Here is a 15,788-nt window from a genome sequence, read left to right on the forward strand (position 1 = left end):
TCTGTGTCTCTTTTTCTGTTTTGCATATAGGGTTATCATTACCATCTTTCTAAATTCCATATATATGTGTTAGTATGCTGTAATGTTCTTATCTTTCTGGCTTACTTCACTCTGTATAATGGGCTCCAGTTTCATCCATCTCATTAGGACTGGTTCAAATGAATTCTTTTTAATGGCTGAGTAATATTCCATGGTGTATATGTACCACAGCTTCCTTATCCATTCATCTGCTGATAGGCATCTAAGTGCTGTTACTCTTTTTAATTTGAGCCATTCTGGTATGGTGGTATCTCTGTATGGGTTTGCTTTGCATTTCCTGCTAGCATGTTTTTTGGATATTTTGTTACCTTATGTGGATGTTTTATGCCTTTTCTTATCCACTAAAAGGCATTCTTTATATTCTGTAAGTTTCTTAGAAATGCTGAATTTCAGGCACCACCTCAGTCCTGTTATATCACATTTTTGTTTTAACAAGATTCAGTGATTGATGCACATTGACGTTTAAAGCAAACTTGATACCAAATCCATATTCATGTTTTACCTGCAGTGCTTCTTTCACCTCCAGTATTTTGTTATGACAGTTTTCAGACACAGGGCAAAATTGAAAGCATTTTACAGTGAACATTTGTATGCTTATCACCTTGAATTTACCTTTAACATTTTTATTGTATTTGTGGTATCACATTGTCCATCTTTCCATCCCTCTGCATCTCTTATCCTGTCTTATTTTTTATGTATTTCTTAATATGTTTAAGGCATCAGCATGCCTCCCTCTAAGTACTTCAGTTTGCATAGCATTAACTGTTGTTCAGTATTTGTTTACAAGCTGGGTTGTTTGTTTTTTTTTATTGTTTTGCCTTTTCATTCTGTTAATGCTGTCTTTTGATGAACAGCTGTTCTAATTTTAACTTAATTTAATTTATATATATATTTTTATTACTAGTGCTTTTTGTGTCCAACCTAAAAACTTTTTTCTTATCCAGAGCTCATGAAGACATCATTCTTTGTTCACATTTATCTTTTCACAGGTAGACTCATAATACATGTAGAATTATTTATGTTTGGTGTGAGTAGGAGTCAAGATGTGTTTTTTCCATCATATTGTCTAATTGCCTCAGTCTCACTGAAGTGATTGACCCTGCCTATGTTTCTGCAGTGCCTCCTTGTTGTATATCAGAAGTCCATGAAAATGGTTTGGTTTCACAACTCATTATTCTGTTCCATTGGCCTACTTTTCTATCCTTAAGCCAGTTTCACACTATATTTATAATGTCTTGCTATCCAGATGCTTCTGGTTTTAGGTGGTTATGAATGCTGTCAACATGCATGTGTGGGTTTTTGTGTGAACATGAGTTTTCAGATCAGTTGGGTAAATCTCTAGGAGCTTGATTGATGGATTGTATGATGATTCTGTTTAGCTTTATAAGAGACTGTCCTCAGAGTGGCTTGCAGTTTTGCATTCCCACCTGCAGTGACTGAGAGTCCTTGTTCCTCATCCTGACCAGTACTTGGTATTGTCAAGTTGTTAAACATTTTGCCATTCTAATAGAAGTAAGGTGGTATTTCACTGTGGTTTTAAGTTGCATTTTCCTAATGGCTAGCTAGTATTATTATCTTTTATGTGTGTTTTATTCTTTTTATATCTTTGGTGAAATATCTGTTCAGAGCTTTCCCTCATTTTAATAAAAATGGGTTGTTTTCTTGTCATTGGTTCTTTTAAATTTAATTCTTTTTTTTTTTTTTACTGAGGTATAGTTGATTTACAATATTTCTGTTTTGTAAATAAGCTCATTTGTACCCTTTTTTTAAGATTCCATATATAATTGATATTATCTCTCCTTCTCTGACTTACTTCACTCAGCATGTCAATCTCTAGGTCCATCCATGTGGCTGTAAATAGCATTATTTTGTTCTTTTTTATGGCTGAGTAATACTCAGTTGTGTGTGTGTGTTCAGTGACTCAGTCGTGTCTGACTCCTTGCTACCCCATGGACTGCAGCACACCAGGCTTCCCTGTCCTTCACTATCTCCTGGAGTTTGCTCAAACTCATGTGCATCAAGTCCATGATGCCATCTAACCATCTCTTCCTCTGTCGCCCTCTTCTCCTGCACTCAGTCTTTCTCAGCATCAGGATCTTTTCCAGTGAGTCAGCTCTTCATACCAGGTGGCCAAAGTATTGGAGCTTCAGCTTTAACATCAATCCTTCCAATTAAATATTTGGGGTAGATTTCTTTTAGGATTGACTGGTTTGATCTCCTTGTTGTCCAAGGAACTCTCAAGATTCTTCTCAAGCACCACAGTTTGAAAGCATTAATTCTCTGCCACTCTGCCTTCTTTATGATACAACTCTCACATCTGTACATGACTCCTGGAAAAACCATAGCTTTGACTATATGGACCTTTGTCAGCAAAGTGATGTCTCTGCTTTTTAATACCCTGTCTAAGTTTGTCATAGCTTTTCTTCCAAGGAGCAAGTGTCCTTTAATTTCATGGTTGCAGTTACCCTCTCTAAATATGTACATACCACATCTTCTTATCCATTCCTCTGTAGATGGACATTTAGATTGCTTCCATGTCCTGGCTACTGTAAATAATGCTGCAGTGAATATTGGGCTACATGTATCTTTTCAATTTACAGTTTTCTCCAGATATATGCCCAGGAGTTGGATATCTGTGTCATATGGTAATTCTCTTTAGTTTTTTAAGGAACCTCCATACTTCTGCATAGTGGCTGTACCAATTTACATTCCCAATAACAACACAGAGTTCCCTTTTCCCCACATCCTCTCCAGAATCTAGTGTTTGTGGATTTTTTGATGTTGACCATTCTGACTGGTGTGAGATGATACCTCATTGTAGTATTGATTTGCATTTCTCTAACAATTAGTGATGTTGAGCATCTTTTCATGTGCTTTTTGACTATCTCTTGTCATTGATTTTTTAAGAGTTCTTTCTTATTCTAGATTTAAATCCTTCATAAGAAAAGTGACTTCCAAATATTTTCTCCCTGTCTCTGGTTTGTCTTTTCATTTCCATGACAACAACTTTCACAGCAAAATATTTTAATTTTGATAGTCTGTTTTCTAAATTTTAATTTTTTTTAATGGGTTTTGCTTTTGGTATCATATCTAAAATTTCATTGCCCAAAGTGCACAAAGTAAAATTTTTTTCTCTGAAATTTGTATGGTTTTAGTTTTCACATTAAGTCTATGATCCATTAGTTAATGTTCATATGGGGTATGTTTTGAGGTTCATTTCTTATGTCTGTGGATGTACAATGGTCCAGCACCGTTTGTTGTAAAGATGATCCTTTCTCTGTTGAAATGCTTTTGTGTCATGTTAAAAAACAACAACAACAACAAAATCTTCAAGAGACAGTGTTTATGTGGGTCTATTTCTAGGCTTTCATTTCTGTTCATTGATTTTTTTTCATTTATTTTTATTAGTTGGAGGCTAATTACTTTACAATGTTCGTTGATTTTTGTGTCTAATTTTTCACTAATATCATGCTATCTAGATTTTATAGGAAGTCTTAAGTCAGGCTAGTGACAAATGCTTAACCTTTGTTCCCTCAGAATCATTCTGGCTGTTCTAGTTTTTTGTCTTTTCATATTAATTATGGAAGAGCTTGTGGATAGCTACAATAAACTTGTTAGTAAATCTACAAATCAATTTAGGGAGAATTTACATCTTAACAATACCGAGTTTTCCAAGCTATGAACACCCTGCATCTTTTCATTTTTTTAGATCTTTGATTTCTTAAAGCACTGTTTGTATTTTAGAGCATACATATTTCTACATACATATTTTATCATCTTAACCATTTTAAGTGACAGTTCAGTGGTATTAAATTTATTTTTTTTATTTATTTTTGGCTGCACTTGGTCTTCGTTGCTTTTGCGAGGGCTTTCTCTAGTTGGGGGCCACTCTTTGTTGTGATGCTCAGGCCTCTCAATGTGGTGGACTCCTCTGTTGTAGAGCACTGGCTCTAGGCATGGGCTTCAGTAGTTGCAGCGCACTAACTCAATAGTTGCAGCTCTCAGGTTCTAGAGTGTGGTGGTCTCAGTAGTTGTGCATGGGCTTAGTTGCTCTGCAACGTAGGGAATCTTCCTGGACCAGGGATTGAACCCATGTCTTCTGCATTGGCAGGCATGCTCCTGTCCACTGCCCTACTAGGGAAATCCTTAAATACATTCATAAAATAGGCAATCATAACTATCATCTGTCTCCACAACTCTTCCTCTTGAAAAACTGCAGGTCTATACCATCAAAACCGTAACTCCCAACTCCCCCCTCTCCATAAGCCCTGGCAAGCACCATTCTACTTTCTGTTTCTATGATTTTGACTACTCTAGTAGTACATACAGTGCTTGTAGGTATACAGACATACAGTAATTGTCTTTTTGTGACTGACTTATCTCACTTGACATAATGTTCTCAAGGTTCTCCCTGGTTATGTTGCAGAACTTTCTTCCTTTTTAAGACAGAATAATAATTTGTTGTATGTATATATCACATTTTGTTTATCCATTCATCCATCAATGGACACTTGATGGATTACTTTCATTACGTATTACTTTCACGTTTGAGCCTCTATGAATGAAAATGCTGGTATAAGCATGGATATACAGATATCTCCTTAAGACTCTGCTTTCACTTCCTTTGGAGATATACCCAGAATTGGAGTTTCAGGACCATATGGTAATTCTAATGTTTAATTTTTTGAGGAGCCATCAAACTGTTTTCCACAGCAATTACACCACTTTACATCCCTACCAGCCATGTGCAAGTGTTCCAGTTAATCCGTATCCTTGCCAGCCCTTGTTATTTTCATGGTATTTGAGAGCCATCCTAATGGGTGTAAGACAAATCTTATTATAGTTTTGATTTGCATTTTCCTTACAATTAGTGATGTTCACTGTCTTCATGTGTTTATTGGCCATTTGTATCTTCCTTGGGAAAATGTCTATTTATATCCTTTGATCACTTTTGAAGAATTTTCTGTTGTTGTTGAGTTTTAGTTCTTTATGTATTCTGGGTATTAACCCCTTATAAAATACATGACTTGCAGATACTTTCTCCCATTTTGGGAGTTGCCTTTTTACAATGTTGATATTGTGTTTTGATGCAAAAAATTTTAAAATTTTCATGAAGTCCAGTTGATTGGTGTTTTCTTTTGTTGCTTGTGCCTTTTGTCATATTCAAGAAAGCATTGTCAAATCTAACATCGGGAAGCTTTTGTTGCTGTGTTTTCCTCTGAAGAGTTTTACATAGTTTTAGGTTTTACATTTAGGTCTTTGATCTGTTTTGAGTTTGTTTTTATATATGGTAATAGATAAGAGTCCAACTTCATTTTTTTCATGTGGATATCCAGTTTTCCCAGCATCATTTAGTGGCATTTAGTGGAAAGACTTTTCTTTCCCCGTAAATGGTCTTGGAACCATTGTCAACAATCATTTAACCATATATGCAAGAGTTTGTTTCTGGACTCTCTTCTATTCCATTGTTACCATGTTGTATGTTAGTCTTTCAGTCTTTATGCCAGTATCACATTATTTTGGTTACTCATTTTCTACTAAGTTTTGAAATTATGAAGTATGAGTCCTCCAGTTTTGTTCTTTTTCAAGATTGTTTTGGCTATTCAAGGTCCTTTGAGCTTTTTTATACATTTTAGGATGGGGTTTTCTGTTTCTAGAAAAAATAGCATTGAAATTTTCTTAGGGATTGCATTGAATATGTAGATCACTTTGGATACTACTAACATATTATTAAGGAACATAAAGTATATTTCTGTTTATTTATGTCTCGTTTCTTTTAACATGGTTTTTAGTTTTCATTTTGCAAGTCATTTACTTCCTAGGTTAAGTTATTTCTTCCTTTTTAAAATGTATTTATTTATTTATGTTTGGTTGTACTGGGTCTTTGTCACTGCGCATGGGCTTTCTCTAGTTGCGGAGAGTGCACAGGCTGCACCTGGTTGCAGTGCACAGGCTTCTCATTGCTGTGGCTTCTCTTGTTACAGAGCGCAGGCTCTAGGTGCATGGCTTCTGTAGTTGCAGTGTGTGGGCTCTAGGTTGCGCTGGCTTCCGTAGTTGTGGCACAGGAGCTCATTCGGGCCCTAGAGCGCAGACTCATTAGGTGTAGCACGTGGGCTTTAGTTGCCCACAGCATGTGGAATCTTTTCAGACCAGAAACTGAACCAGTGTCCCCTGCACTGAAAGGCAGATTCCTATCCACTGTAACACCAGGGAAGTCCAAATTATTACTTCTTTATGATGCTGTTATAAATGGAATCATTTTTATAATTTGCTCTTCTGATTGATCATTGTCAGTGCATACAAACGCAGCTCATTTTGGTGGGTGACTTTGTGTCCTGTTATTTGCTGAATTCATTTATTCTAACGAGGTTTTCTATGTGTGTGGAATCTTTAAGGTTTTCTACGTACAGGATGATATTGTCCATGAACAGAGAAATAATTTTATTCCGTTTCTAATTTGGATCCCTGTCATTTCTTTTTCTTGCCCAGTGGCTCTGACTAGAACTTCCAGTGCTGTGTTGAATAGAAGTGGTGAAAGCAGGCATTGGTTCCTCATTCCTGACCTTAGAGGAAAAGCTTTTTCTTTCACCATTGAGTATGATGTTCACTGTGGGATTTTAAGATATGACTTTTATTATGTTGAAATACTTTCCTTCTGTTCCTACTTCATTGAGTGTTTTTATCATGAAAGAGTGTGGAATTTTGTCAGTGCTTCAGTTGAGATAATCTTCTTTGAGATAATCATTTTTTCAACTTCATTCTGTTAATGTGATGTATTACACTGAGCAGTTTTCCAATGTTGAACCATTCTTGCATTCCAAAAATAAATCCCATTTGTCATGGTGTATAATCTTTTTAATAAGCTTCCTAAAGTTATAGCATTCTGATTTGAATTTATGCCAGCTTAACTTCAGTGACATACAAACACTGCTCCTTTACTGCTCTGTCCCAACTCCTTTTGGTTGTTGATGTCACATGTTTATACATTGTGTGCCCCAAACCATAAACTAATAAGTATTTCAAATGCATTAGTCTCTTATAAGTATATAGAGGACGAAATGTAGAGTTACAAATCAAAGTTAAAATAATACTACCATTAATGATTACACAGGCATTTACCTTTGTTCAGATATTTATTTCTTCAAAACAGCTTCAAGTTATTGTGTAGTGTGGTTTCATTTCACCTGCAGGACTCCTTTGAACATTTCTTTCCAAACAGGTCTAGTGGTAGCAAACTACCTTTTGTTTTTCTGGGGATGTATTCATTTCTACCTCACTGTAAAGCACAATTTTGTCATGTACAGAATTCTTGACTGATAGTTTTTTGGGTTTTTTTTTTCTTTTAGCACTTTGAATATATGGGTTCATAGTCTTTTGGTCTCCAAAGTTTCTGATGAGAAATCTGCTTATAATGTTACTGAGGAGCTCTTGTATGAAACAAATTATTTCTTTTTTGATACTTTCAGGGTTCTTTCTGTCTTTGTGTTTATCTATTGAAAATTTGAGTGTATATGTTCTTCTAAGGTTTCATCACTTTTTGAAATTTGTTGACTTCTTGGATGATTTATGTCCATATCTTTCATCAAATTTAAATTTCATTTCAAAAATTCGTTGTTGCCCATTTTGAAAATTTTAGCCTATTCTAGGTATGTAAATGGTCCTCTCACTGTTTTAACTTGTAGTCCCTAATGATATTATATTGAGCACCTTTTCATGTGCTGCCTTGCCATCTGTGTATCATCATGCTCAGATCTGTTGCCTGACAAAGTAGCTGCTACTTACAGCTCTGCCTTATTCACAAATTTTGACATTCTCTTCTTCGGTGGTGGCTCCTTTAAGTCCCCTCTTCATGGACTTCAGCTATGTATCCTCCCTTATGCCTGTGTTCTCCACATGTTCTTTTGTTTAGCATCTTTTGACTGCCTATTACGTTTTTACATTACTTTAAACCTTTGTTTTCTCTACAATGCTGAGACACTTCTTGCAGGCAGGACTGCCTTCTCCATTTTATATTACCTGCATAGGTTGCAATACCTGACAATGGATGTTCTCTGTGGTTGAATGAAGGTTTAAACTGATTTAATGCCATATTGATGGGATATTTTCATAAATTTGCTTTTCTCCCAAAATATTAAGAATATAACATATGGACAGCCTTGGCTTGGCTTTTATGACAAACTCAGTAAAATGATTTGAGATTGAATAGGGATCTGCTATTTCAGGACACTTTGTTCATATCATGGATGTGTTTGTGGACTTTACCTGGGAAGAGTGGCAGCTACTGGACTCACTCAGAAGCACCTGTACAGGAGGTTGATGTTGGAGAACATATAGAAACCTTGTGTCGCTGGGTACGTACTTTACCCCTTGGAAAGAGTTAATCTCCAGGCTTCCTCTTCTTGGTGGCTGAAAACTGGAGCACTTTTGTAAAATACTGGGTGATTTGGGGCTTATACTTAGAGGCCAGGTTTTCTTATTCTTCCTTTGGCATCAGAATATGCTGGTTGAATGGTGTTTACTTTGCTGAGTGCAAAAGGGCAGCTTCATCATGTCACATCTAAACTAAATTTTCTCAGTTTTTCTGAATCCCTAGGCAGTCTTGATCCAGATTGTCTATAATTTTCCATTCATAGGATATCAATACACCAAACCCAGTATCATTTTCCAGTTGGAACAAGAAGAGCTGTGGATGATGCACAGCCCAAGTCAGGACCATTCAGGTGAGTGACCAGAACATTTACATCTTTTCCTCCTTACTCAGAATCAGTGTGAGGTCTGACATTATGTTCTTTTGTGTTTGTACTTTTATGTTATTTGTAACCATCTTTTGGTCATTATCTCTTCCTTGGTATTCTTAGCTTCCTTCTTACTTTTCTGAGGTAGTAGACTCATCTCATTATTTATTTAAGCACCTTTATCTGTTTATCTCATTTCATGTGACTTTCACACCCTTTCTAAATAAAGTTAATCTTCCTAATATTAGAATTGTTTCAGCTGCAATTTTTAATTAACCTTAAATCAACCTATAAGATGAAGTGATTCATTATCACACATTACAAAATGTCCTAAGGTGGGTCAGCTCTAGGATGACTAAGTGATTGACTCACTAAACTGCCATAGGTCTACCCCTTCCTTGCCATTCTAACTATGTATTTTCCTCAAAGTTCCTCCCTCATAGTCATCAGATGGCTATGACAGTTCCAGGCAATACCTGCAAATGTACCAGTGACCAGTGTAATAAAGACTGTTCCTTCCCACGTGGCCCTTTTTATCAGACATTAAAATCTATTTCAGGAAGCCCCAGCAGACTTAACCTTGTTCAGTAGGCTAGATTTTTATCATATACCCTGTGTAAAAAAGATTGGCAAGGGAAATGGCAAGCCATCACTGTTGGCTCAGATAAATCATGCTTCCCCTTCAGCAGGGGGTATGGAGATGGGTCTCCAGTTTCCTACCTGAAGCACATGGCCTTATGGATGGAGGCAGGACATAAAATCAGGTTTCTGCCAGCCAAGAGAAGGGCAGCAGAACTGTCAGTTAGGCAGCAGTGTCCACCTTCATCTTCCTTTTTGGTGAGGAAGCATCCAGTCACACCCTTCTTTCCACCCATCCATCTTCAAAAATACTCTATCCACCCCTCTTTTCATTCTTACACTATATTAGTGCAAGTCTAGATCCTTGTTTCTAATCAGAGCTGGTAGTGGTTCTTCACGGTCTGGTGATCTCTAATTAAAATTATCCAAAAAAAAATAAAATTATCCACACTAATCTCAAACGCTAGCAAAGTAATGCTCCAAATTCTCCAAGCTAGGCTTCAACAGTACATAAACTGTGAACTTCCAGATGTTCAAGCTGGATTTAGAAAAGGCAAAGGAGCCAGAGATCAAATTGCCAACATCCGTCAGATCATTGAAAAAGCAAGAGAGTTCCAGAAAAACATCTACTTCTGCCTTATTGACTATGCCAAATCCTTGGACTGTGTGGATCACAACAAACTATGGAAAATTCTTAAAGAGATGGGAATACCAGACCACCTGACTTACCTCCTGAGAAATCTGTATGCAAGTCAAGAAGCAATAGTTAGAACTGGATATGGAACAACAGACTGGTTCCAAATTGGGAAAGGAGTGCATCAAGGCTGTATATTTTCATGCTGCTTATTTAACTTATATGCAGAGTACATCATGCAAAATGTCAGGCTGGATGAAGCACAAGCTGGAATCAAGATTGCCGGGAGAAATATCAATAACCTCAGATTCACAGATGATACCACCCTTATGGCATAAAGTGAAGAACTAAAGAGCCTCTTGATGAAAGTGAAAGAGGAGAGTGAAAAAGTTGGCTTAAAGCTCAACATTCAAAAAACTAAGATCATGACATCCAGTCCCATCACTTCATGGCAAATAGATGGGGAAACAGTGGAAACAGTGACAGACTTTATATTTTTGGGCTTCAAAATCACTGCAGATGGTGAGTGCAGCCATAAAATTAAAAGATGGTTGCTTCTTTGGAGAAAAGCTGTGACAAACTTAGATAGCACATTAAAAACCAGAGATACTTACTTTGCCCACAAAGGTCCATTTAGTTAAAGCTATGGTTTTTCCAGTAGTCATGTATGGATGTGAGAGTTGGACTATAAAGAAAGCTGAGTGCAGAAGAATTGATGCTTTTGGACCGTGTTGTTGGAGAAGACTCTTGAGAGTCCCTTGGACTGCAAGGAGATCCAACCAGTCAATCCTAAAGGAAATCAGTTGTGAATATTCATTGGAAGGACTGATGCTGAAGCTGAAACCCCCAATATTTTGGCCACCTAATGCAAAGAACTGACTTATTGGAAAAGACCCTGATGCTGGGAAAGATTGAAGGCAGAAGGAGAAGGGGATGACAGGATGAGATGGTTGGTTGGCATCACTGACTTGATAGACATGAGTTTGAGCAAGCTCTGGGAGTTGGTGAAGGACAGGGAAGCCTGCAGTGCTACAGTTCATGGAGTCGCAAAGAGTCGGACATGACTGAACTGAACTGCGCCAAAAGAATATTTACTTAGGCATGTGAAGAAGAGTCTGGGGGGGGTAAATTCTAAATTCATGAATGATGACAGAGAAAACTTGGCAACTAAGTAAAACAACTCAAGAGAAAAAATGATTTATGAACAAAAACTAACCATAGTACACTTGCATGATTTACCTGTGAATAGAAATTGCATGGTTGTAAAGATGTAAAACCTGAAAACTGATTTAAGCAAAAATATGAAATAGCTTGATTAGGATGGTGCAGGTATGGGAAGAGAGTGTGTACATCATGGGTAATATTAAGGGAGGAGGATGAAAGGAATTAAATCTCTACCCTACACACTGAGTAATTAGGAGAAAATCAAGTACAATAGAATAGGCTGTTATTTAGAAAATATGGAGGAAAATACCGTAAGAAAGAGCTAAGAGACAAAACTTTTTTCCTCTGAGGAGAATGAAAAACAGAAAGGCAAGGTGAACAGATGCTGTTTAAACATTAACTACCCCCTCCTCCCACCAAATTCCAAAAATACAAAATAGATAAAGATCAAGACACAGGTCTGAGTTCTTATGCACAATGAGAAATATTTGGAGGTTGAATAGAAGAGAGAATGGGTAGAGTTGACCTGTTAATAGATATACCAGAGTAACATGCTGACCAAGGTGAAGGACAGAGCAGGGCATTGAGAGAACACAACAGAAGGGCAGCTTTGAAGAAGCTACATCACAGGGTCTTAATCCCTCATACCAGGTTTCTCTACATCCTAAATCTGAGCCCTTATTCATTTGTACACAAACCTCCAAATTATAAATGTTCCCAAACATCAATTCCCATTTAGGGCAGTATCTACCCCCATGAGAAATGAAAATTTTAATTTTGCTCATTTTTTTCCTTGTACTTTCTTTTTCTTTTTTTTAAATTTTGGCTGCACTGCACAAAGAATCTTCATTGTGGCATTCAGTTGGATCACACAGTCTTAGTTGCCCTGCAGTATGTGGGTTCTTAGTTCCACAACCAGGAACCAAATCAGCATCCCCTGCATTGGAAGATTGATTCTTAACCACTGGGCCACCAGGGAAGTCCCTCCATGTGCTTTCCAAAGAAGCTATTATACAAAATTTTGAAACTCAAAGCTATATTTATTGTCAGATCTCTATGCCTGTTTTCATGTTTTGATTTGTTTTGTTTCTGCAGGTGCCCAGGAGTTTGTGTACATTTACATTTGAGATTTTATTTATATTCAGAACTGATATCAGAAACTAAGCAAAACCTCATGACATGGAATTTTTAAGGCAATTTTATGCTATACTATGATCATGTCACTATTTATAACATATGAGTATTTTCATTTCTAGACGATGTCTGGGAAATTGATGGTTGTGTGGAATGGCATCAGGAAAATCAAGGCAAGCTGGGAAGTATGGCAGAAGGCTATTCCTGTACTGCATTTGGAAAACTGTGTCTTATTACTGCAAGTAATGCTTCTTCAAGACAAAGATTTCATAAATGTGTCACAAATGGAAAGAGTTTGAAATGTAATATAGGTTTCAATAATAATTACGCTGGAAAGAATCCTAAGGACTTACAGGCATTGAGGGAATCATCCTTCCTTTCTAAACATGAACAAGCTGTTATTGGCATAAAATACTGTGAAAGTGATGAATCTGGAAAAACTGCCAACAGAAAGCCACAGCTTATTTGCCAACAAATGCATATGGGAGGAAAATCATTTGAATGCAGTTCCTGTGGGAAGGCCTTCAGCAGCCAGTCGAACCTTCTGGTGCATCAGGAAACTCATGAGGAAGCAAAACCCTACAAGTGTGATGGATGTGGGAAAGACTTCAGCAGCAAGTCCTACCTCATTGCACATCAGAGAACTCACACAGGAGAGAAACTACATAAATGCAGTGATTGTCAGAAAACTTTTAGTTTCAATTCACAACTTGTTTTACATCAGAGAATTCATACACAGGAGAATCCCTATGAATGCTGTGAATGCGGGAAAGTCTTCACTAGGAGAGACCAGCTTGTTTCCCACCAGAGAACTCATTCAGGACTGAAACCCTATGGATGTCATGAATGTGGGAAAGCTTTTGGTTTGAAATCACAGCTCATTATACATCAAAGAATTCATACTGGAGAGAAACCCTATGAATGCAGTGATTGTCGGAAAGCCTTTAATACAAAGTCTAACCTCATGGTACATCAGAGAACTCACACAGGAGAGAAACCTTATAGTTGTAGTGAATGTGGGAAAGCTTTTACTTTCAAGTCACAGCTCATTGTACATCAGGGAGCACACAGTGGTGTCAAACCCTATGGATGTAATCAATGTGGAAAAGCTTTCAGTTTGAAGTCACAACTCATTGTACATCAGAGAAGTCACACAGAAGTGAAACCCTATGGATGCAATGAATGTGGGAAAGCTTTTAGGAGCAAGTCGTACCTCATTATACATCAGAGAACTCACACAGGAGAGAAACTCCATGAATGCTGTGAATGTGGGAGAGCCTTCAGTTTTAATTCACAACTTGTTATACATCAGAGAATTCACACAGGGGAGAATCCCTATGGATGCAGTGAGTGTGGGAAAGCCTTCAGTCGGAAATACCAGCTCATTTCACACCAGAGAACTCATGCAGGGGAGAAGCCCTATGAATGCAGTGATTGTGGGAAAACTTTCGGTTTGAAATCACAGCTCGTGATACATCAACGAACTCATACAGGAGAGAAGCCCTATAGATGTAGTGAATGTCAGAAAGCCTTTAATACAAAGTCAAACCTTATTGTACATCAGAGAACCCACACAGGAGAAAAACCATATGGTTGTAGTGAATGTGGGAAATCCTTTACTTTTAAATCACAGCTCATTGTACATCAGGGAGCACACACTGGGGTAAAACCCTATGGATGTAATCAGTGTGGAAAAGCCTTCAGTTTGAAGTCACAGCTCATTGTACATCAGAGAAGTCACACAGGATTGAAACCCTATGGGTGCATTGAATGTGGGAAAGCTTTTAGGAGCAAGTCCTACCTCATCATACATACAAGGACTCACACAGGGGAGAAGCCACATGAATGCAGTGAATGTGGTAAATCCTTCAGTTTTAACTCACAACTTATTGTACATCAGAGAATTCATACAGGAGAGAGTCCCTATGAATGCAGTGATTGTGGGAAAGCCTTTAATAGGAAAGACCAGCTCATCTCACATCAGCGAACTCATGCAGGGGAAAAACCTTACGGGTGCAGTGAGTGTGGGAAAGCCTTTAGTAGCAAGTCATATCTCATTATACACATGAGAACTCATTCAGGAGAGAAACCATATGAATGTCACAAATGTAGGAAAGCCTTCATTTGGAAGTCACTACTCATTGTACATGAGCGAACTCATGCAGGGGAAAACCCTTATAAATGCAGTCAGTGTGAGAAATCCTTCAGTGGGAAATTACGGCTCCTTGTACATCAGAGAATGCACATGAGAGAGAAGCCCTATGAATGCAATGAGTGTGAAAAAGCCTTCATTAGGAAGTCTCAGCTCATTGTACATCAGAGGACTCATTCAGGGGAGAAACCCTATGAATGCAGTGAGTGCAGAAAAACTTTCTCTCAGAAATCAATTCTCAGTGCACATCAGAGGACTCATACTGGAGAGAAACCCTGTAAATGCACTGAATGTGGGAAAGCCTTTTGTTGGAAGTCACAACTCATTATGCATCAGAGAACTCATGCAGATGAGAAACATACTGGTGAGTTAAATATAAGAAACTTTCTCTCAAAAGTGAATTCACAGGAATTCCTAGGAAATTCATACAGGAGAGAAACTTTATAAATGGAATCATCTCATTGTACACCATGTATATATGGCATGTGGAAAGGAATCCACAGAAAGCTGTTTTTTATACACACACACACAAAAAAAATCAGTAAATGTACACAGGAACTGTATGAATTCAGTGAACCCTCTGAAAGTTCTTAGCAGGAAATCGTACCATGTCTTTAAGTTTGTGCAGTTGAGGAACAATATGAATTAAGTGAATATCAGAAACTCATTTCTTTTTTTGGGGGGTGTAGGAAAGATCCTTTTATTCCTTAACATGCTAACATCTGCAAAGAGTTAATTCCATAATGCAAATGAGTATAGAATACAGTCGTTTGAAATTCATAATTTATTGGAATTAGGATTTTAATGAGAAAACATGTAAATTGAATGTATTGCAGGCATCAGAAGCTTATATGTTGGAGAAACCACGGTATAAAGTTAGGGAAATTCTTCATCTAGAAATGACAGGCTTCTAATAAAAAAGTAAAAATTTGAATGAATGAAGATCTATGAGTATTTTTTAAGCCTCTATAGGAAGGTTTATTATTTTGACTCATCTGGAAAAAAAATTTCCTTTATAAATTTAGGGGAAATTATGCTCCGAATTATGCTTCTAAACTCTTAGGGAAAGCCTCTAAAAAACTATCCAACTATCAATGATCATTATTTTATAGAATATAAAGATTTTCTAACCTGAGTAAATGTAATAATCATGATAACAATAAGGATTACATCAGAAGACCTGCGGTGATGTTTAGGTGTTTTCTTCCTTTCTGTACTATAAAATATGTTTTGTGGACTTTGGCATATTCTTATGGATGCCACATTTGATAAATAACTAGATAACAATACTGTTTCCCAGGGATTTATACTCTGCATGGCAACATCTTCTTTTTTTTTTTTTTTTTTTTTT

General features: G+C 37.2%; 2 protein-coding genes across 4 annotated transcripts in view; both read left to right on the forward strand.

Annotated features, from left to right (window-relative positions):
- Positions 1-15,788, forward strand: part of LOC122453792 (zinc finger protein 268-like) — a 46,134-nt gene that overhangs the window by 17,773 nt on the left and 12,573 nt on the right. The window lies entirely within an intron of this gene.
- On the forward strand, positions 8,386-15,296 carry LOC122453795 (zinc finger protein 268-like). Its single transcript, XM_043488016.1, has 3 exons — positions 8,386-8,390; positions 8,673-8,759; positions 12,408-15,296. Exons 2-3 carry the CDS (start codon positions 8,729-8,731, stop codon positions 14,882-14,884), a joined length of 2,508 nt encoding a protein of 835 aa, XP_043343951.1. The 5' UTR covers positions 8,386-8,390; positions 8,673-8,728; the 3' UTR covers positions 14,885-15,296.

The sequence above is a fragment of the Cervus canadensis genome, chromosome 1 (assembly GCF_019320065.1).
Source record: "Cervus canadensis isolate Bull #8, Minnesota chromosome 1, ASM1932006v1, whole genome shotgun sequence".
Classification (NCBI taxonomy): Eukaryota; Metazoa; Chordata; class Mammalia; order Artiodactyla; family Cervidae; genus Cervus; species Cervus canadensis.

What these genes read in the sequence shown, in the direction of transcription:
- LOC122453795 (XM_043488016.1), top strand. Translation starts at nt 8,729, where the DNA reads ATGATGCACAGCCCAAGTCAGGACCATTCAG. An exon ending in CCCAAGTCAGGACCATTCAG is followed by an intron (nt 8,760 to 12,407) that starts GTGAGTGACCAG and finishes TTTCATTTCTAG; the next exon opens with ACGATGTCTGGGAAATTGAT.